Source organism: Ylistrum balloti, unplaced genomic scaffold (assembly GCF_031769215.1).
Source record: "Ylistrum balloti isolate Yb309-2 unplaced genomic scaffold, AGI_CSIRO_Ybal_v1 Utg370008, whole genome shotgun sequence".
NCBI classification, from domain to species: Eukaryota; Metazoa; Mollusca; class Bivalvia; order Pectinida; family Pectinidae; genus Ylistrum; species Ylistrum balloti.
Window position 1 is genome coordinate 250361 of NW_026782082.1, and position 23035 is coordinate 273395.

Sequence of the window (23035 nt, forward strand, 5' to 3'; positions counted from 1 at the left end):
TCTGTCCCTATGTCAGTGTCTGTCTGTTCACACCCTCAAAAAGGCTTCACAGACCATGAGTCAAGTAAATTGTGTGACCATGTCTGTCCTTCCATCCCTATGTCAGTGTCTGTCTGTTCACAACCTCAGTAATGCTTCACAGGCCTGTAGTTAGTTTAACTGTCTGACCATGTCTGTCCTTCTGTTCCTACATTATTGTCCTGTTTTATATGGTATACATCATACAAGCTGAATGTCTCACTGACAATTTTCAAAATTACTAAAATAACCCATTAGACTTATATATAAATTACGTGAAAAAGATACAACAAAATATACATAAATATCTGCTGTATACAATATATAAATGTCGAATTAATCGTTGTAATTCTCTGTTTAGTAAGAATCTTGAAATATTTCATATCGAAATATCTTATTCTCTGTAACACTGTATTTTGCAGATGCTGTCAGACAGTGAGGACAGATCCCGGGTTGTATACAGCCACTATGTCATATGTAATGATACACACAACTCGATCAGATTTGGACAAGTAGGTGTATGATTATCATAGATCTACTCATAGTTGTCAAAGGAATGACGTCCATCCTACAGATAAATTAAGATCACTTTCGACTCAAAAAACAGCACGCTTGATTGATTATTAAGTGATTTCTTATCTTAAATTACAAATTTCTTCTGTCATACAATAAATGTGAATTAAGTCGAACTGCTCTTACCTGTGGTTTGTAGGTTGGGACGGACGAGAACCTCGTGCTGATGCCAAGGAAGATGCACTGTTATAGCTGGCGAACCCACAAGTCAAAGCAGGTCTGTGTATGAAAAGGGTGCCTTGTAACGTAAATTTAATTCACGGAATTCATTGAAGTAAAGTGATCCTTAAAATAACAAGTTTTAGGATTTGCTTTTTAGTTCACCAGGCCAAGTGAGCTGTATTTCATACTATGGCATCCATTATCCATCTGTCTGTTGCCCATCATCCATCAATCCATCCATCCATCCATCCATCCTTCTGTCTGTCAGTCAACTTTTCCCCTAAAAATCTTTACTAGTCATAAATGATTAAGAGGATTTTTACCATATTTGATCAGGGGCACCCTTGAGGGAAATTGAACAAAATTTTTTGTAAAGGGTTGGTTTCAGCTCTCAGGGATCTGAAGTCCAGGGGCCTAAAGAAGACATTTTAAAATCCTACTTTAAAGGACTGATTGAATTTTATCAAATTTGGTCTGCAACATTCTTAGGTAAAGGGGAATTAATTTTGTAAAAAAGGGTGTGTCTTGGACCCCTTGGGCAGGAGGGATGGGGCCCAATAGGGGAAATAGATCAAATTATTTAAAATCCTGTTTCTCCCATAGCAGTGATTGGATTTTGTTGAACTTTGGTCTGAAGCATTGTTTGGCAAAAGAAAGTTATATTTTTTTATAAAGGGTGGGTCTCTTCCCCCATGAAGTGGGAGGGTGGGTCCCAATAGGGGAAATAGAGCAATTATCTTTAAAATCCTACTCCTCCTGTGGGATGATTGGATTTTGATCAAATTTGGTCTGAGCATGATTTTATGAAGATGAATCATCTTTGCCAGATGAGTGTGAATTTTGAAAAAAGATAGAAATCCATTTGTTTTATTTTTCTTAGCAACTTCATGTATGCCTGGATGGCAAAGTGTGGAAATGGTGTGAGCCATTTGATGTGGACAGCGTTGGTCAAGTTGTGCGGTCAGTACGTACAAATGATCAGATCTACAGCCTCATCATCTACATCACACAGCTGACCAATGTCCAGAAACAGGTGAGGACCATAGCTATTCTTATAGCTTATTTATATATTGGTTTGATTTGATTCCAACGAGGGTAATTTTTTTGTATGAAATTGCTTGGAGTCTGTAGTAGTTTATAGCCCTAAATCTCTAACTTAACTTTACATAATCATGTAGGAATTGTGTTTAGTGATATGTAATTAATTCATTTAGAAACGAAATGGATTGTATGAAGCATTGAGGTGATAAATTCAATAAAACATCAAAATCATATTGATCAGCATCACCTTTGGGCAAGGATTCTGAAGGTCAGAAAAAAGAAGAATTCATCATTTACAGTCTAACAATATCACAATTAAACTAAACTATGTCCAAGGACTTAAGCTGTTTTTATTAGTACATATTTATTTATTCATTTATTTGTATTTTTCATAGATAAAGGTCAGAGGTCAACTGATGCTGTTCAGCTGTTTGACATTACCTTTTGAGGTCAAGGTCAAGACTACAACAAATAATGATGGATTTGACCATGAGCTCCATCACAATAAAAAATTGCCCTCGTTTGTCCTTGAGCCTGAAGAGGTGATAAGCATCAAGCTCCGCCCACTAGGTTCCCATGGCAACTGGTCACATGATATACATATCACTGGAGACAGAATGAAGGAGAAAAGAACTGTAAAAGTGAGTTAAAACATTCAGACAAACTTTCCATTTAGAATGTACCCAAGAAATATTTATCAGTGCAACTCCTTAAACTCTCTCTCCCCTGAACTTTGTTCAGCAAATCAACTGTCCTACTGTAACCCACTCATCACTGTTCATCAAATCACCTGTCCTACTGTAATCAACTCATCACTGGTCATCTAATCACCTGTCCTAATGATACCTGTCATCACCCTCCATCAAGTCACCTGTTCTCCTGACACCCCACTCATCACTGTTCACGAAGTCACCAAAGAGACTTCAGTTCATGACAGAGAAATGCTAAACATATATAAATCAGAAATAAACTTTCAGTCACAAACAATTTTATTTGAAACACAAATTGGCAAAATGAAACACACACTTAGTGGTTTCACTTTGTAAGTTTTTATGTAATGCCACCTGTACTTAACAAATACCTGTCTATAAAGGCCACTTGAATATAGCAGATACATGTCTTTAGATGCTATCTTATATAATAGATATCTGTTTATATAAAAACCACCTGTATATATATAACACCTCTCTATTAAAGCCATCTGTATATAACAGATACCTGTTTATAAAGGTCAAAATTCTCTAACGGTGTAGTGGGCTTTATAGATAGGTTCCACTGTATATGTTACTGTGAGATATACATTATGTAAGTGAAATGTCACTCTATTGCAGATCCAACAAGCAGATGCTTCCCACTTCCATATATGGTGTAGGGTCCTCTGCTCTCATTACAAAAGTACAATCAACACGAAGGTAAGAATACCATAACCTGTTCATCATAGAACAAACTGACTGTTGTAAATGTGTGTGAGATAATTTATGATTACATGTGTTGTTGATTTTGGTTAAACTACAAAAGTGATGGTCATATACAGTCACCATCGTCGTCTTATATGGAAGGTTTTAGCTGGACACAGAGGTGTGAAAACTGTTATGTTGTGTTGTAGATTATTATACACTCAAGTGTATATAGGAAAACCATTTGTACGTATGTACAATTGGTATGTTAAAAAATGCTTTACAGGCTGCAGTTCTTGTACAAGTTTAACTTTCAACTTTTGCAGTCAAAAACTGGGTCACTTATACTATAAATAGTACAGGCTGCTAGCCATCATTTTGGTAGTTTATTAGACCATATCGACACCAGAGACATTCTGTCATCAAATAGGGCACCATTTACTCTACCATGCTGTATACAGTAAAACTCATTTGTTGTTGAAAATGCTTGAATCGACTACATTGTATAAGTCAAATGTTTTGTTTGGTCCCGATTTTTTCTCCTCTTTATCTTAGTAAATAAAACACAGATGATTCAAACACTGTTGAGTCAAATACTGTGTCTATGTCAAATATATCATCTGGTCCATCCTATGCTATCAAAATTTATTTCTTTGTGGCGAACATTTAGGTGTCTCGGGTAAAAATTTCCTGGCTTTGGTCTGAACGACTGTGTGTGTTCAGTCAGCGGTATTGGTGTTAATAAGCTCTAGTATAATTTATGATCGACAGTAATCCCTGAGTTTACACAGGTGCACAAGTGAAAGTTAGAATTTCTACAGAATTAGGCTACCAAACTTAAAACAAAATACATTATGTACACTGTAGCCTGTTTACTGTAAATCTGCTGTATTTTGTTTGTGGGCTTTATTTTTGCGCATGGATGCTGGAAACCAAAAAAACAGAAAGCATTAACTACTGCCCCGCTGATTAATGAAAATACTAGCTTGTCACTGACATGCTTGTTTGTGATTAACTGGATATATATGTATGAAGTGCTAGTTTTGTTCTGTTCTTGTTTACGGTATATCCTCAGACAGTGCTTTACCTGTAAAGTTATGCTTTAGCGATGTTGCCCCGACCTTCACCTTTTTGTAACTCATCTGCTATCAATGTTATATCAATATAGAATGTTCTGGGGTGTGTATTTATTGAATTTTGTTTCAAAATATTTCATTCAGAGAGACTCGGATATTTCGAACCATTGGATAAGTCAAATATTTCATTTTTGTCCCGTCGACTTCGATTTATCTGTGTTTTACTGTATTAAGTACACAATTTCAATTATTTATAGAAACTGTAAACTAGTTAAAGGTATAAATGCAAACTCCTACAAAAAGGTGACGTTTGTGAATGCGTGTAGGTCTCCGTTTACTCTTACTATGTCATACAAATTTGAGGCACGATGGTATTTGTATCAAGTACAATGCCTTATCAAAACGACATATCCGTGCCTTATCAAAACGACATATCCGTGCCACGAACTGTGATTACTATAACAGAACATACTCCCATATTTCCAGAAGAAAAAGTATGTAACAGCTAGTCAGCGGATGGTAAGTCAATAAGCACTTTGGACATTAAAAAGAAGTTTTGGGTATCATTTTCACAATGTCAAGTTTTTCAACCATAATTCTCAAAGTATTTTTCTACTCTGTACAGTAAAGACAGGTTATTTTTTTGTGATTTTACTTAAATAAAAAAGAGATGCAATTATTGCAGAAATAGTGATATGGATTTTTTTTATGATCAATTTCATTTGCAATGTATTTTTGTATCATTGTATTATCTCATCCTTAGAAACATCTACTGAAAAATTATGAATTTTTGTGGGGGGTTTATTTTCATGGCATTCGTGGTTACTCTAAATGATTATATGTTCATGACATGATAAACTGATCAGAATTGACATATATCATAGTATGAGTGTATTTTGTGAGCAAAATTTATCCGCAAAATCAAGTGCCAACAAAAAGTGAATATTTTTGGGAAACCAAAAGATTTGAGCCCCACAAATATATATAATGATTTTACAGCAGCAAAAATAGAACTCGAAAAATAAAATACCTTTACTGTATTAAAATTACAGTAATATCATACATTTTGTTGTCTCTAATTACAGCAACAATTGCCAAACAACGTTGTACCTGTAGAGCTAATACATTTGTAGCATTTTCAGTTTTAGTGACCTCCGGGACCTTGTAGATATTGGTATTCGTGATGGTGTAAAGACTTGACAATGTGAAAATAATGTCCTGTGGTGTGATATAATGATATTTTTTGAGGGAGTAAAACTGTATATTTAACATGGTTTTTTTCTATGATGTTTATAAATAATATAATGTAATTTCAGTTTGTTCTTGAAAAAGGCAAAAAAAAAAAAAAAAATTAGGAAAGAAAATAAAGTTTGAGTGGAGAAAATTTGTGTGCAAAAATAGTAATACAGTTCTTATACTGATTTGAAGTCAATAACTCTGCTTTATGTTTGAAGGAAAAACCGACTTCTTTTAATATAACTGTTTGGTGGTTTTTATATTTTTGAGCTATCTTGTGAAAAAGCGCAAAATAAATCATTACCAATTAACATATTTGAGGTCCTCTTGGTCACACGTGTAAGTTGACTAAATTGCATTACAATATGTAAATAATATCTGATCATTGATTATCTTGAATTTGTCGGTTGAAGTTTGTTTTATAGCTGTTTGCAAGTTCATGAGAAAAACCGGCTGTCAAACCGCATAAACTGATTTTTAGTTTGCCTTATTTATTTTGAAACTGAACGAGGGAAAAACAGCTGGAAATTGATCGCCTTTTATTCATTGCATGTACCTTGGTCTGAAAAGGACTTCTGACGTCCCTCTATTTCATAGCCTATAGTGTTCCGCTTATACATCATTTTGTCATCATTTTGCTTTCATTTATTTACACATTAACAGATAGAGATCTTAAATTTGTTATGTTATTTCATAGTAACAATAATATGTAGGTCTTGTTCTGATTCAGCTATCATGGTTTATCAATTTTCAGGTCACTTGAGACAAAGTCTCAGGGTGACCTATTGTGATCTTTTGTCCGGCGTCCTGTGTCACGTGTCGTAAACTTTACACATTTTCAACTTAATCTGGAAAACTCCTGAACCAATTTCAATGAAATTTTACAAAAATGTTTTCTGACTAAAGGCAAACCAAAATTGTAAATTTATATGGTCCCGAACTCCCAGAGGCCTGAGGTGCAGAGCAAGAAAGGGTCAAATTGATTGAAACTTCAGAAAATCTTCTTCTCAAATCCCAGGTATAGTAGAATCAAGTACTATTCATTGATGAAAAGGCCTACAGATGCTTTACCAACATTGTAAAATTCATGACCCAAAAGGGTCTCACATTTCCTCAAGGGAAGAGGGGAAAGTTTACTATAGTTTATACAGGACAATCACATTTTTGAACATTGTTTGTTTATTTTCTAATGGAAATAGTTCGAACCTGGTTAGAATATTATTAGTGTAAGGTGACAGTTTTATGAAATGCACATATTGACGGTGGCTGACCTCAAGGGGTTGGTAAGTGGGGCCAAAAATGTGTTGAATAGATTGAAATTTCAAAGATCTTCTTATCGAATCCCAGGTATGGTAGAATCAAGTAGTCTTTATGGATGAAATGACCTTTTACCAAAATCGTAATTTTCATGATGCCAGGGTCTCACATTTTCATTTAGGGAGGGGGAAAAAGGATATTATATATATAGGAAAATTCAAATCTGGAGTTCTTTTAATTCAAACTTGGTTAGAAACCTAAGCATGAGACAGCAGTTAATGTTTACACATTTTCCATTTGTATTATGTGTACAATATAGTTAAAGTTACATTACTTTTCTGAATAGAATCATTTCTATGACATGTTACACGATGCATTATGACTGGCCTATGGGCCTCTTGTTTTCAGAAGTTATCACTATCGCTAAAATACTACCTGTAATTGAAATTTTCATGAAAACAGTTAAACCAGTATTGGAGAGCCTTGCTTTGTAGAAATCCATTAGGAATTTAAAAAAGAAATATTTTCATAGAATTTGCATATTTGCAGTCAGGACTTCAATTTTATTTCACAAGTCATGAGTACACCAGTTAAGAGAGTTAAACACAGTAAATAGTACAAAACATCCTTGATTGCTGGTGGAAATATCCAATTTGTACACCTTGAAATTTTTGTGAATCAATTGTTTTATGATTTTGTGTCAAAGGCACTGATAGCCATGATACGTGAACAGACAAGGCATGTGGGCAAAGTTTTCAATTTCAGTTGATGCAGTTTTGATAGGATTGCTAAATTTACAAAATTTTGATATGTGAAAAAAAAAAAAAAAAACCCTGTTTTGCAATTTTGTGTTCAGCTTAAGACTTAAACTTGAGTTTGTGTACAATATGAATATGAAGACATGGTTAGATTTAGTTAACTAACACTATGGTATCCACTGATAAGATCTTAATGGTCATTGGACAACACTAAAGGGTCAAAGGTCACACTAGACCTGGAAGGGTATATACCAATGTATGCCTCATCTGGTTTTGTTATCCCCCGTGAAATGCATTTGCAGGGGATATTAATTTTGGCTGCGCCGTGTATGTTTGTGCATTCATCCGTCTGTCCATAACCAGTTTTTGTTATCACTATTTCTTGAAAAGTAACAGACGGATTTTTCTCATATTTCATATGTAGGTTCTCCTTGTTCTCTAGTTGTACCTGTTTGATTTTGGGACTGATAAAAAACAAACAGGCTGACAGACAGCCATTTTGGATCTATTCAATGAAGTTTGTTATCATTTTTTCTTGAAAAGAACTTGATGCATCTCTCGCAAATATCAGATGTAGGTTCCCTGTGGTCTCTAGTTGTGTCTATCTAATTTTAGGCCTGGTCAGAAAAAAAAATGGCCGACAGGTGGCCATCTTGGATTTTTACTTTGAAAGTTTGTTATCACAATTTCTTGAGAACTACAGTGTAGATCTTTTTCAGATTCCATGTGTATGTTTCCCTTGATGCCTAGTTGAGCTTGTTTGGTTCTGATCAGAAAAAAGAAATGGCCTACAAGCAGCCATCTTGGATTTTGACTTCAAAAATTTGTTATGGCTATTTCTTGTGCAAGATAGCATAGGTCTTTCTCAAATTTCATGGATATGTTTCTCTTGGTCCCTAGTTGTGACTGTTTGAGTTTGATCAGAAAAGCAAAATGGTCAACAGGCAGCCATTTTGGATTTCACTTAGTAAAAATTTTTATACATAATTTCTTAAGGAGAACTAAATGCAGCTCTCTCAAATTTCATATGTATGTTCCCTTTCATTTCTACTTGTGCCCGTTTGATTTTGGGACAGATCAGAAAAGATAAAATGTCTTCCAGACGGCCATTTTGGATTTGGCAGGTATAGATTATCATGGCTTTTTCTTCAAAGGAATATTCTAATTTCTTATCATTAAGAGCAAATACAGGAAGAGAAAAGAAAAGAAGTGAAAGAGCAAACATGCTATCGATGATGGGTGCCAAGATCCCTCTAGGATCTCCTGTTTCACACCAGTTCTCTTAAACCTTTGAAAGTAATTATCTGGTACTCAAAACTTTGTACAGGCATCGAGCTAGTACTCAGTTAGAAGTTCTCCACTTCAATACTTTGTATGGAATGGTTAAAAGTAACATAGAAATTGAATTTGTTGTAATATCTATATGTTTATATATGATTATGTGTCTTTCTTTCAAACAGCTGGGCGTGGAGGATGATGTCATGTTTTGTGTTATCTTTTTTCATTTGGAGAAAATTTTACAGTTTAAATCTTTGGATGAGTAGATTCTACTTGGAAGAGTATATCTCAAAATTCATGTACATTCAATGGTGTTCATATTTTTAATATTTTGTCTATATTTAGCTCCAGTTTAATTTGCACCTTTATTTTTTTAGGCAAAATTTCAGGTTAAAAATTTTTGATTTATCAAAAGGCCTACATTTCAGTCAAAAAGAGTAAGAGCTAAGTTTAATTGTGATCCAACAAACTTGATTTGTGTATAAATTTTTGCAAATGTTCAATGCATTTGTGACTTTATTTGTTTTCCTTTCTGAAATTTTTTCAAATGATGTTTATGTACTAATACCATTACACAAGGATATTCACCGAGAAACATGTCCGTAATAACATGTTATGGTATTGTTAAAATCTTAATACTTGTGATTGAAAAATTCTGCTGGAGTTAAACATGTGTTTTTCATCTGTTTGGATCTCTAGACACAGTTGAGTTTTGTACAGCGACTGTTGAGTTCACTCTTTGTGTTTTGCACAGCAACTGTTGAGTCCTCACTTTGTGTTTTGTACAACGACTGTTGAGTCCTCACTTTGTGTTTTTTACAGCGACTGTTGAGTCCTCACTTTGTGTTTTGTACAGCGACTGTTGAGTCCTCACTTTGTGTTTTGTACAGCGACTGTTGAGTCCTCACTTTGTGTTTTGTACAGCGACTGTTGAGTCCTCACTTTGTGTTTTGTACAGAGACTGTTGAGTCCTCACTTTGTGTTTTGTACAGCGACTGTTGAGTCCTCACTTTGTGTTTTGCACAGCAACTGTTGAGTCCTCACTTTGTATTTTGTTCAGGTACTGCTGAGCCCTCTCTTTGTGCTGCGGTCACATCTACCACGGCCAGTGTTTGTACAAATAGACACCCCAAAACTGAAAACACAACAACAGCTGGAGATTCCTGGTCAAGGGAGAGAACTCCAGTTATGCTGTTCTGGAGCGGATGTATCTCACTCTTTATCCTTTAAACTCAAGTTTGTATAATTTTCAGATATTCAATGTGAATTTATTGTCTTTTGTATTAGTTGTTAATCTGAGGATACTACCGTATTTATTCCAATAAACGCCCCGTCTCTAATAAACATCCCCCACCTGTTTTCTCAGTAAATTTCAACAACTTAGGAGTCAGGTTACAAAGCTTACCTTTTAATAAATTTTAAATTCCTGGTATCCATGAACATGAACAAATGAATTTTGGCACAAGAAAATTACACTGTCACGACATGTACACAAGTAATATCAATTTAATCCACGGTTCATTTCAATATACTGCCGGCCTAACGGCCGGGACTGCCGTACGTACTGCTGTCTTCACTTTCACTTTCGCCAGTCTCCCTTTAACTCAGTTCTATTTGTGGAATAGAAGGCGCGTTAACATCACCCATTAAATTTTGCAAAACGTCATCTCCAGCTTGGACATCCTTTTCACTAAACCCCTGGAATTCCTCATCGTCAGAATCATGCTGGAAAATATGATCCTCACTACCGTCCAGCGAATTTGTGATACCGCATTTTTTGAACGATCTTCTGATTGTGTCCGGGCTAATGCTATCCCATGCTGTCTTGACCCAAGACAACATTACAGCTTTAAATGGGACTTTACGATTCCCTGCTTTGATTTTCTCAATGGGGCCACTGAAACACCATTCGTCATACAACTCTCCAAGTTTTTGTTTGAAGGGTTTATTCCACAACACATCGGCTGGCTGTAGCTTACATGTACATCCTCCGGGTATAACACAGATGTCTGAATCATATTTTTGACGAACCAGTTTTTTTACATCTTCAGTAAGATGACCACGGAAAGCGTCCCATACTAATAACCGCCTAGCTGTATTATTCACACCCCAGAGTTTTTTTAACCAAAATTTTATACTTTCCTCGTTTGCCCAGGATTTTTGTCCGGCCCCGCACATGTATACCATAATACCACTTGGTATGTCATCTTTCGGAAGGGGACGAATGCCTGGCATGTGCACAAGGTGGTGGTGGGGGGGATTTTAGTCCCATTGGCATATGCTGCCAGTGTCACCATTATTTTTTGTTTTTCGTGGCCAGTACTGTAAACTCTGACCTCCTTTTCCCCCTTTATTGCCAATGTCGATTTTCCTTGCATGTCAAACCACACCAGGGTTTCGTCTATGTTAGCGATATCGCTATCAGGGTATTCTCGTAGCCGACGCATTCTTAACACGAAATTCAAAAAACTGTCAATACGATCATCAATTAATGAAACTTCATGTTGTGCCACATGCGTAGATCGCCTGAACGAAATGTTATGTCTCTTTTTGAATTTAGAAAACCATCCATATGAGGCTTTGAACGATTGACTACCATTTGCCTTATGCATACGCAGGGCCTCAAACCGCAATGCTTTCCCAGTCACTCGTATTCCGGCTTCCCGTCTGTCCTGTAGCCATCTCATCAGATTTTTGTCAATATCTTCATATCTGACATGCCTCCCACCTCCTTTACAGCGTTTAGATGTTTTAGAAAGATTTTTTAATTTTTCTTTGTTTTGACACCAGTCCCGCACTCGTTTTCTGTCAACACGAAACACTTTCGCGGCGGCATGTTTACCCTTCTCCTCTGCGAAGGTGATTACTTTAAGCTTGAAAGCAGTCTCGTAATTTCATTTTGTCCCAGACATTGTTATCAGGTATGTGGGATTTATTAAGAAACAGACTGGCTTATATACCGCTGTGTTTTTTTATTTTGTTATGCAAACTAGGCCTACAAGCGATGATGAACATTGTACGTTTTTGAATGAAGCTGACACGATTGACATCGTGTCATTTCATACAAGAATTCAGGTTATCAGAATGCAATTGACAACAATGTTTAAAGCTACAACGATGTTGGAATTACTGCAATTTTCAAATGCATTCTTTGCTGAGTAATTCGTTAGTTTGTTAAACAATGTTTTTAAGTGGCAGCCATGGCATGTCACGACCAACAAATTATGAAATTTTGTGTTCTATTAATCGCCCCCTGTCTGAAAAATTTCATGCCCCTGGGGCGTTTATTGGAATAAATACGGTATCTTTCTTTCTGTACCTTCATTTGCCTATATTTGTAGCAAAGAGGGTGGGTGCCAAAGAAAAGACTTTTCACAAAGTGGTTGATTTTTTTTTTGGGGGAGGGGGGGGGAGGGGGAGTTCAGATTAAGGAAATTTGACAGAACTTTGTTAAAAGGGTCTTTGATATCTTTCAGAATATATTGCAATGAACAAATTTTTACCAAGTTTTGTCACAAGCATCCTTTGGTGAATGGATTTTAGTTTGGTAGAAATAGAAGGACTTGGTGGGGTAGAGGGGCAGGGACTGTTGATAAAATAATAAAAATACATATTGATATTATTGCTGAATTATTGAGATGTTTTATACAGGCCTTATGGGCCTCTTGTTATAAGTTTTCATAACAGCTGCTAAGTTGCAAGTAAATAAGAATATAGATGTGAACATACTTCTGACATTTTTGACATCAAGACCAAGAGACCTATGCCTGTGTAACATGTCTATTGTCCAAGTAGATCTCGCTCAGAATGAATTTAGAGATTCTTTATTTAATTCACCAGTTTCCAAGTTGATGTAATGATGATACTGTCCTTTTATCAGCAGAATGCTCTATTTTTCCCACAGGAACAGGGAGATGGTCAGCCAGGCTCTCACACTGACCACTGGCCTTATTGACCAGGTAGAACGTACGGCCATCAGTAAGCAAAACCCAGATGATCTTTCAGATGTGTGGAAGGTGGTGCCCCCTACAGATTGGCCTTACTGTTCCCAGAGCTATGACAGGTAGGTACAGGGTCAGTCTTAGACAAACTTTCTGGGTTATATAAATAGAGTATCTCCTAGAATTTTAGCCCTTGCCTGTAAAAACTGCAATTCTGGTTATGATTTGGCATTTATGCTTTGAAAAGTACTTATATCTATGTTTTTAGTGTTTGAATAAAATACGAACTTAAAAGGTTTTCCTAAAGATATTCACAAAAGTAAATAACCAGTTTTTCCACCAGTGATCTAATTTGGTCTCAAGCATCACAGAAGGGCTTGATCTGTGATTTTTTTTCCTTAAATTAAGGGATTTTTGACCAGATTACAGTTAAAGATACATACATAAATGAGATTTTTGTAGGTACTCTCTTTTGTCATAACGTTTTCATGCACTTGTCTAAAATTATGACAAAACATATTATGACATAGCGTGGTTTGTCCATCATAAGCTAATGTTTGTCTGGAGATCACCACCCATTTTCAAACATGTTAAACTTAATCACCATAACATGAAGTTGTGTTTTGCTGAACAGCATTTTGAATAAACTGTATTTGGAAGAGCTACTGTCATTTGTTCATTTCAAAATTGATGATCTTCTGTCTTGTAGCTATGGTGATGAGGCAGTGTATTCGGCTCCACATGCTGGAAGCTGTACAGAATCGGTGGATGTCCCTGATGTGGACTCAGCTGACCTCTCTGTGACCTTCAACATTCATCTGTCTGAATACTGGCCGGGAGCCAACACACTACTGGTCAACTTGTCGCCCTGGTGCCTGATGACCAATCAAAGTGACCTTGACCTCATTGTTATGGACACCACTGGGTCACAATGGACATTACCGTCAGGGAAAACATACAGTCCTCCAAGGTTTCAGGTATGATCTGTTCCTTAAGATACAAAACAAAATCAGCTGACAGCTAACAATGTTTACATTATAACATTGATGACATCGTACTTTATATTATTTATTAGCTAGATTATTTCTTTGATAACATCATTAATTATTTATATTATATTCTTGATATTATTTCATTAGTTTTTTCTTACTCTGTATTTTCTTGGCTTTAACTTGACAATTTCTCAATAATATTAAGCCCACCAGGGGTAATGGCTTTTGAAAAGAATTGCAAACCAATGGTATTTCATTGTGATACAGTAAGCCTCTTGACGTAAAGGAAAATTTTAATTTGGCTCGTGGGCTTCTTGGAGGATACAGTACACACATTGTAATTCATTACTGACATGTTTACGTTCGTTGATGTAGGGGGAGATAATGCTGGGTTTAAGGATCGGCAGCGGTGTGGTATGTACAGGAAGTATTCCCTTATCTGATGAGGAAGTAGACCTACAGCGATATCGCCCTGATATAGGTCAGGTGTTGTATCTCGACGGATATGTACACACCCGTATCACTGTCACAGAAGCTAGTGAGATCAAGGTAAGAACTAATATCTGTCACACAAGCGAGTGAAACTAAGGTTAGAACTAACATCTGTCACACAAGCTAGTGAGATCAAGGTAAGAACTAATATCTGTCACACAAGCTAGTGGGACTAAGGTGAGAACAAATATCTGTTACACAAGCTAGTGAGACCAAGGTAAGAACTAATATCTGTCACGCAAGCTAGTGGGACTAAGGTAAGAACTAATATCTGTTACACAAGCTAGTGAGATCAAGGAAAGAACTAATATCTGATACACAAGTTAGTGAGACTAAGGTAAGTACTAATATCTGTCACACAAGGTAGTAAGACCAAGATAAGAACTAATATCTGCGACACAAGCTAGTGAGATCAAGGTAAGAACTAATATTTGTCACACTAGCTAGTGAGACTAAGGTAAGAACTAATATCTGTCACACAAGCTAGTGAGACTAAGGTAAGAACTTATATCTGTCAGACAAGCTAGTGAGATCAAGGTTAGAACTAATATCTGACACACAAGTTAATGAGACCAAGGTAAGTACTAATATATGTCACACAAGTTAGTGAGACTAAGGTAAGTACTCATATCTGTCACACAAGCTAGTGAGATCAAGGTAAGAAATAATATCTGTCACACAAGCTACTGAGACTAAGGTAAGAACTAATATCTGTTACACAAGCTAGTGAGACTAAGGTAAGAACTAATATCTGTCACACAAGCTAGTGAGACTAAGGTAAGAACTTATATCTGTCAGACAAGCTAGTAAGATCAAGGTTATCTGACACACAAGTTAATGAGACCAAGGTAAGTACTAATATCTGTCACACAAGTTAGTGAGACTAAGGTAAGTACTAATATCTGTCACGCAATCTGTTACACAAGCTACTGAGACTAAGGTAAGAACTAATATCTGTTACACAAGCTAGTGAGATCAAGGTAAGAACTAATATATGTCACACAAGCCTGTGAGAATAAGGTAAGAAAAAATTGCTGTCACATTAGCCAACAAGGCCAAGGTAAGAAAGTACCACCATCACACAAGCCAGTGAGAATAAGGTAATGAACAAAAAGCTGTCACAGACGCCAATGCGACCAAATTCCTTAAATCTTTCGTTCTTGTTTCAATTTTGCTCATAACTTGAATTTGAAGAATTATTGTCTTTTAAGTTTCAATAGTGATTCTATCACCTAGCAAACGTTGGTTTGTGATTCCGAAAAGGAAATTGTAAGTTGAGCAAAAGGTTTCCAGCTGACTGTAACTTCAATTTGACTGCGATGGAAGTGTATCTTGCAGAATGCTATCTAGACATCACTGATTAAGTATTTCATTACACGGACCCCATCAGACTCTTCCAACTTGATGCCTGAAAAAATTTGTTGTCCTTACATGACCCTTATTGTTTACAGGTGTACCTTCTCACTGTCCAGTCATCTGTTCGCCACAGGATGAGAGTGATTACTATCCTAGAGTCTATCTGCATAACCAATTTAACAGGACAGTCCTACAAGGCAGTGTTACAGTGTGCTTGTCCAAGGATGGGACAGGTATGGTATCAGAGGAGAAATGAATCTAACGTGATTTCATACACTTCAATAAAAAAATATAAACTTATTTGTTTTTGGAATAATTGCAAAGCAAAGTAAAAGCTGACATTAGTCACTCATGTTAGCCCATGACTGAAGCACATCAGGGTTTTTTACTGTGGGGAAGAAATCCCAGTACTTTAGGAAAAATAAAACTTTTTAACATGTGATCAAGGAATAAACCCCAGTTGTCTAAGTGAAAGACGAGTCAGTTAATCACCACTATGTAACCTTCACACATGATAATTAATGTAAATTATATTATAGTTTTATATGAATCTAATGTATTCACCATACATTCCCTGACTTGTTTTGCAGATTCAAAGAACGATTCTAGGTGATTCGGCCTGGATTAGCTTTCCTGACCATTCAAAGGTCAGTAAACAGGACACAGACATTTATCCTCTTCCCGTGTGGTCACTGGACAATTCACAGGGCAGTGACCTGCTTCAGGAAGAAGATTCATTGGTTCATTACATGTTCCTTCAACCAATCAAAACAGAAGAATGTGTCAATGATTCTGATTGGTCAAATCCAGTACGACTTCTGGCCAATAAAAATGCAGTTCGGACTACAGTTTCTGTCCCCAATAGAAAGCCAGGACGAATGACAGAGCCATTGTGTATCACAGGGCAGGAGAGGAATGGTGTGGCCTACTTTGTGATGCGGAAGGATAATTCACCATCTTGTCTACTGCAGAATGCAACCAATGTTCCACTGTACTATGGCCATCAAAACGCCAACATCATAGCCCCAAGTGAGTTTCATGCTGTTCAACACTAGGGACCGACACACACTGTTCTTTCAGTTAGGATTCTCCATGATTGGAGCCGTCTTTCTTTGAGAAACATGTTTTTAGAAGAAGCTACACCATACCTTTTAAAGTGTTGTATTTCTCTAAGAATTAATACCTATCATTACTGTTACTTTTCAAGGTTGTATAATTTGAGGATCATGCAATTTTACCAAATCTGGAAGCAAACAGGACACATTTTTCATTGAAATCGTGACATGAACTTTTTCTCTATAAAATTGGTTTCCAATGTAGATATTTTTCACAAATTCATTCTATCCCTGAAAATAGAAAGAAATGGGTTCCATCGAAAATACATGTAATAACCGTGACAGTGCTTCTAGATAAGTCTTTACCATTGCTGTATATTCCTGACTAACTCTCAGTCAGTTACAATGAACATGAAGAGTCATGTTAGGTGCTTAACACAATGACTTTTATGTCCTCTCTGTTTTATAGAGTGTTACTAATGTACCTTAGTCCAGTTCAGTCCGTCCCATTCCACATCATTTTGTTAGAACTTTAACAGATTTGGTTCATGTTTACCCAAAAGTATCACAACATCAAAGTCTGAATCTCCTCGTGGTAAGGTAGTCATAGGTCAAGGTTAAATGGTCAAAGGTCGCATTTGACCGCTTTTTGCAAATTCATTAAACAGCGATACTAGATATCCTACAGAGATGTTCTAGTCTTTGTAAAACTCGCACTTTTTCATGTGTTAATAGTTAAAAATCAACTGATGAAAAAAAAACACAACATAGCACAACAAGACTAGACCATTTATCATTTGGAAATCTGATTCAGAATACATACTTGATCTTTGAATTGTAGATATTACGGTGCAGGAGGAGACGGAATTATTGGGAGGACCTCCATTTATTCCCGAGGGTCAAAATGTCTTCTACACACCAAGCCTAATCAATGGTATATTTGGTGAAGACATTTCCAACTCTCTCATCCCAAGTCTACATTTTGCTGTGAACAGTAAAGATCTCCGCAATCTAACGTCAGCTCAAGTCGGAAACGCTGAAAAAAGTCCTGATGAAAAGTGTCTAATATGGAGTCGTGCAATTGATGTAAACTCTAAAATGGAAATGTTTGTGCCTATTCCTGGATGTTTTGATGTCAAGGTCAAGGTCATGAAAGTTGCCATGGTGACATTCATTACCATAGAACCAATCAGCAAAGCTGAAGTATCCGCCAAAGAAATCCGCAGTCGTCTGACAGGACAGGAAAAGACCGTTACCAGAGTAGCAGAGGAAATCCCTTCGAACTCTCATGACACTTATATACATCAAGAAAATATTTCTGAGAATTTACAGGAAATTGTGTTCAAACCTACAGCCCCAAGTATGGATATAACAGTTGGTGTGAGAGTAAGACATCTCACTGTCTCCCTGAAAGACGAGACATCAAGTTCTGTAGAAGTCTCCGAAGTTCTCCGAGTTTCCATTGATGAACTTTTTGTGGCTTATTACCCTTCTGGACAGATTTCTATAGAGGAATCGGAAAGTCACTCATGCATATCTGCATGCGTCGGGGTCATTCAGTTGGACAATCAACTGTTCCATACTAAAGGCTTGTATGACTTCCCTGTACTGTTCTTACCACAAAACATTCCCGACCCATCACAACTCACACTGCCCAGTCTTCAGAATCTCAGTATATCGGAAAAGTTTGCAGTCCTCAAATCCGTGAGTTTTCTACATTTTCAAATAGTCCAAGGAACAACTATCTTGGACAATTCCGTGACCAAGAGGGTGGAATTTGGTCTACAAGCAGCAATAGCTAATATTGACGATGGGTTTATTTTGAGATTTCTAAAGGAAGTCGAAAGTTTGATACCAACGAAACTTTCACATTCCAGTGGGACAAGAAGTGATATTTTTGTAAAAAAATTACCAAAGTCTTTCAGAAATATATCAACATCCCTCAGCTGTCCTGTGAAAATTGAGCATCTCTGCATTCAGCCAATTAACTTGCTCTTTAGCTTACATGCATCTCTAAAACTCTTCATAGCTTCAGATCGTACACCACTGTCCTTTGGGAAGTTTGAACGCAAGGACGTGTGTGGTATTTCACATCAAGTCATTAGAGTGTTGGCTATGCATTATGCTACTGGAGCACTGTTTCGGGTCGGAATTGTGGTGGGATCCTTGGAAATCTTAGGAAACCCAACAGGTCTTATACGGAGTATTGGAACTGGAGTGGCTGACCTGGTTAAAATGCCTTACACTGGTTTAACTCGTGGACCGGGGGCATTTGTGTCCGGCGTGTCACATGGCATGACTTCCTTTGTCAAAAACATTTCCTCAGGTAAGCCAGAGGGCTTGGGGTGGGTTTTATTTTTTCACAGGAGAATAAACCCAGAGAACCAGTACAATTACTCAGACGTATCACAGTCTGGGGGTGGGCTTATTAAAGGACACTAAACCCAGAGAACCAGCACAATTACTCTGACTCATCACAGTCTGGGGGTGGGCTTATTACAAGACACTAAACCCAGGGAACCAGCACAATTACTCTGACTCATCACAGTCTGTGGGTGGGCTTATTACAGGACACTAAACCAAGGGAGCAATACAATTAATCTCAATATCCATGTTCCAGTAAAGACATATTTAGGTGTGTTTATTACCAGACATAATGACATAAATACAAGTTTATATACCAAAAATGATATTGTATTATGTTTTTTTAAATGGCTCAAATTTTCAAATGTAATGTAGTTTTTGAAGAAGTTTACAAAACAGGCTGTATTTTTCTCTATTTTCAATGAATTTTTCATGTTTTTTTTCTTCCTTGAAAATAACAAAAAAAAATCTTGTATGCATAATAACATCTACAGCTTTATTAGTTGATGTTGTTCCATCATATGGTATAGCTATCATCAAATGGCACACCGTTTCACTGGTACAATATAACCTGTCTTAATCCAAACTCTCTGATACTGGTTTACACAGGTGTCAGTTTATTGAGATACACAGTCCGGTATATTTGTAAATTAGAATAACATTTAAAAACATGGAAAAGTTATTATCAAAGATTTAGTTATTTTTAACAAGATACAAAAATGCAGCAGTTTAAGTAAAATGTGAGATTTAAAAGTTAGTAAATGTGATGACCTTCAAAAGTGTTTGTTAAGATTAATGAATGGTGAGAACAGTTCAAGTTCGTTTTGAACAGGTCATTTTTAGAAAAACTCTTACACTATGATCAGTTAAACAACAATTGTTTTCAGAAAGGACTGACTCCATATGATGTAACTACAGTAAAAAAAAGGGAAAATGCCAGAAAAGGCAGGGTCCAGATTATATATGTAACTACCTCTTACAAAAAAGCCAGAGTAGACAGAGGTCTTTATTGGACAGGGGTCAGGTTTGACAGGGTATTCTATGCTGTTATGTCATGTCTGTACCTGATTAGATCGTAATGCTTTGTTGGCAGGTATGATAATGTCCGTGACAAGTTTTGCCTCCAGTGTATCTCGAAACATGGATCGCCTTTCCCTCGATCAATATCACCAGGAACGACAAGAGGAAAGACGTCGACAACAACCACATGGGATTTCCAGTGGTCTAAAACAGGGACTTACCGGGTTTGGAATGAGTTTATTAGGTAAGGGATCTCAGAGTGGGACGTCTGGAGTTCAGAATGAATTCGTTAATTAAGCTGACTTAGACTTTTTGGGTAGGGAACGAGTTTATCAGGTAAGGGGTTTGAGACTTGGGCTTAAAGAGTTTGGAATAAATTTATCAGGTAAGGAGTGTGAGACTTGGGCTTAAAGAGTTTGGAACGAGTTTATCAGGTAAGGGGTGTGAGACTTGGGCTTAAGGAGTTTGGAACGAGTTTATCAGGTAAGGGGTGTGAGACTTGGGCTTAAGGAGTTTGGAACGAGTTTATCAGGTAAGGGGTTTGAGACTTGGGCTTAAAGAGTTTGGAATAAATTTATCAGGTAAGGGGTGTGAGACTTGGGCTTAAGGAGTTTGGAACGAGTTTATCAGGTAAGGGGTGTGAGACTTGGGCTTAATGAGTTTGGAACGAGTTTATCAGGTAAGGGGTGTGAGACTTGGGCTTAAGGAGTTTGGAACGAGTTTATCAGGTAAGGGGTGTGAGACTTGGGCTTAAAGAGTTTGGAACGAGTTTATCAGGTAAGGGGTGTGAGACTTGGGCTTAGAGTTTGGGAGTTTATCAGGTAAGGGGTGTGAGACTTAAGGGGTGTGAGACTTGGGCTTTGGCGAGTTTATTAAAGAGTTTGGAACGAGTTTATCAGTTTATCAGGTAAGGGGTGTGAGACTTGGGCTTAAAGAGTTTGGAACGAGTTTATCAGGTAAGGGGTCTGAGACTTGGGCTTAAAGAGTTTGGAACGAGTTTATCAGGTAAGGGGTGTGAGACTTGGGCTTAAAGAGTTTGGAACGAGTTTATCAGGTAAGGGGTGTGAGACATGGGCTTAAAGAGTTTGGAACGAGTTTATCAGGTAAGGGGTGTGAGACTTGGGCTTAAAGAGTTTGGAACGAGTTTATCAGGTAAGGGGTGTGAGACTTGGGCTTAAAGAGTTTGGAACGAGTTTATCAGGTAAGGGGTGTGAGACATGGGCTTAAAGAGTTTGGAACGAGTTTATCAGGTAAGGGGTGTGAGACTTGGGCTTAAAGAGTTTGGAACGAGTTTATCAGGTATGGGGTGTGCAATGTTCTTTGGTGTTGTTGTTTCTTGTATTGTTAAAATTTCATCATGGCGGCAATCTGGCAGTCATTTTAAGATACTCCCTCAGTAATTGAGAATAAATTTGCAAACAGTTTTTAAAAACAAAACACTTTTTTCATTAATTTGATAAAAACTTGCTAAGAACAGTTTCAACAATATGCTTTTTTTAAGCAAGAAAATTTTTGCAAAAAATTACTATTCTTTGGTTTAATTCTGTAATTCTGATTAAGGCCAGAGTCTTGTCCTTATCACTGTATACTGTCACATTTGTACCATCAAAACAAAAAAGATGGCTGACTAGCTTTACAATACTTAGGGTCCTGCTGACTTTTGACCTTCCTTGTTAACACTAGGGGCTGTGGCTGGACTCGCGGATCAGCCTATCCAGAATATCATTTCAAATCAGGATGCCAGTGAGCGCCCAAAGTCCACATCAGCAGCTGCTACAGGGGTGGTGACAGGGGTGGGTAAGGGCCTGGTCGGGGCCGTCACTAAACCCATAGGTGGAGCTGCAGAGTTTGTATCACAAACTGGACAAGGTAAGACTGTTGTCAGTTGTTGTAGTTGTTGGTTATTCTATCAAACAATAAATGTTCATTTTGTTTTTGTTCTTTATTTCCATCTCATGCTTCAATATGTTCCAATTTCATTAATAAGATGATGTGTGTACCAGAAATTATGTGTGTAAATAGAACACAAAAGTTATGTGTGAAATTGAACACAAAAGTTATGTGTGTAAATAGAACACACAAAAAAATTATGTGTGTAAATAGATCACAAAAGTCATGTGTGTAAATTGAACACAAAAGTCATGTGTGTAAATTGAACACAACAGTCATGTGTGTAAATTGAACACATAAGTTATGTGTGTAAATTGAACACAAAAATTAAGTGTGAAATTGAACACAAAAGTTATATGTGAAATTGAACACAAAAGTTATATGTGAAATTGATCCCAAAAATTAAGTGTGCAAATTGATCCCAAAAATTAAGTGTGTAAATTGAACACAAAAGTTAAGTGTGAAATTGAACACAAAAGTTATATGTGAAATTGAACACAAAAGTTATATGTGAAATTGAACACCAAAAATTAATGTGTGCAAAAATGTGTGATAGAACACCAAAAATTAAGTGTGTAAATTGAACACAAAAGTTAAGTGTGTAAATAGAACACAAAAGTTATGTGTGTAAATTGAACACAAAAGTTAAGTGTGTAAATAGAACACAAAAGTTAAGTGTGTAAATTGAACACAAAAGTTAAGTGTGTAAATTGAACACAAAAGTTATTTGTGTAAACTGAACACAAAAGTCATGTGTGTAAATTGATAACAAATCGCTTGATACTAGTTCCCCAGCTCCCCATTTTTATGTTAGATCTCCATCCTAGAAAGAGGAAGAGGAGATTAAGATATCTTTTTCGATGATATTCGTAGTATTTTAGATAAATCTATGTCTGGTCTATGTTTGTTATCAAGGAATTCTTCTGGGAACTGGGCTGGCTGCAGATTCACCCAAAGTGCGATATGCAGCAGAAGTTCAACTTGTGTCATCATTCCGTGGATGTAGACTGAAATACTTCGGGTAAGTTAGATTATTCCACATGTCCATACTACTTGATTAACCATCTTGGACACACTAGGACACATTACTTCTTTAGTAGCCTAAGTTTTATAATACAGGTGCTAATAT

At 36.7% G+C, this 23035-nt stretch overlaps 1 protein-coding gene across 1 annotated transcript in view; it reads left to right on the forward strand.

Annotated features, from left to right (window-relative positions):
• The window catches only part of LOC132548297 (intermembrane lipid transfer protein VPS13B-like), a 73619-nt gene that overhangs the window by 45049 nt on the left and 5535 nt on the right, over window positions 1-23035 (forward strand). The window contains exons 34-49 of the mRNA XM_060212152.1: window positions 441-530; window positions 731-808; window positions 1634-1786; window positions 2190-2435; window positions 3126-3206; window positions 4754-4786; window positions 9857-10032; window positions 12701-12859; window positions 13447-13714; window positions 14105-14278; window positions 15673-15810; window positions 16168-16606; window positions 17474-18958; window positions 20090-20260; window positions 21700-21885; window positions 22822-22927. Coding sequence (XP_060068135.1) covers window positions 441-530; window positions 731-808; window positions 1634-1786; window positions 2190-2435; window positions 3126-3206; window positions 4754-4786; window positions 9857-10032; window positions 12701-12859; window positions 13447-13714; window positions 14105-14278; window positions 15673-15810; window positions 16168-16606; window positions 17474-18958; window positions 20090-20260; window positions 21700-21885; window positions 22822-22927 — 3983 coding nt within the window. The remainder of the gene's footprint in view (window positions 1-440; window positions 531-730; window positions 809-1633; window positions 1787-2189; window positions 2436-3125; window positions 3207-4753; window positions 4787-9856; window positions 10033-12700; window positions 12860-13446; window positions 13715-14104; window positions 14279-15672; window positions 15811-16167; window positions 16607-17473; window positions 18959-20089; window positions 20261-21699; window positions 21886-22821; window positions 22928-23035) is intronic.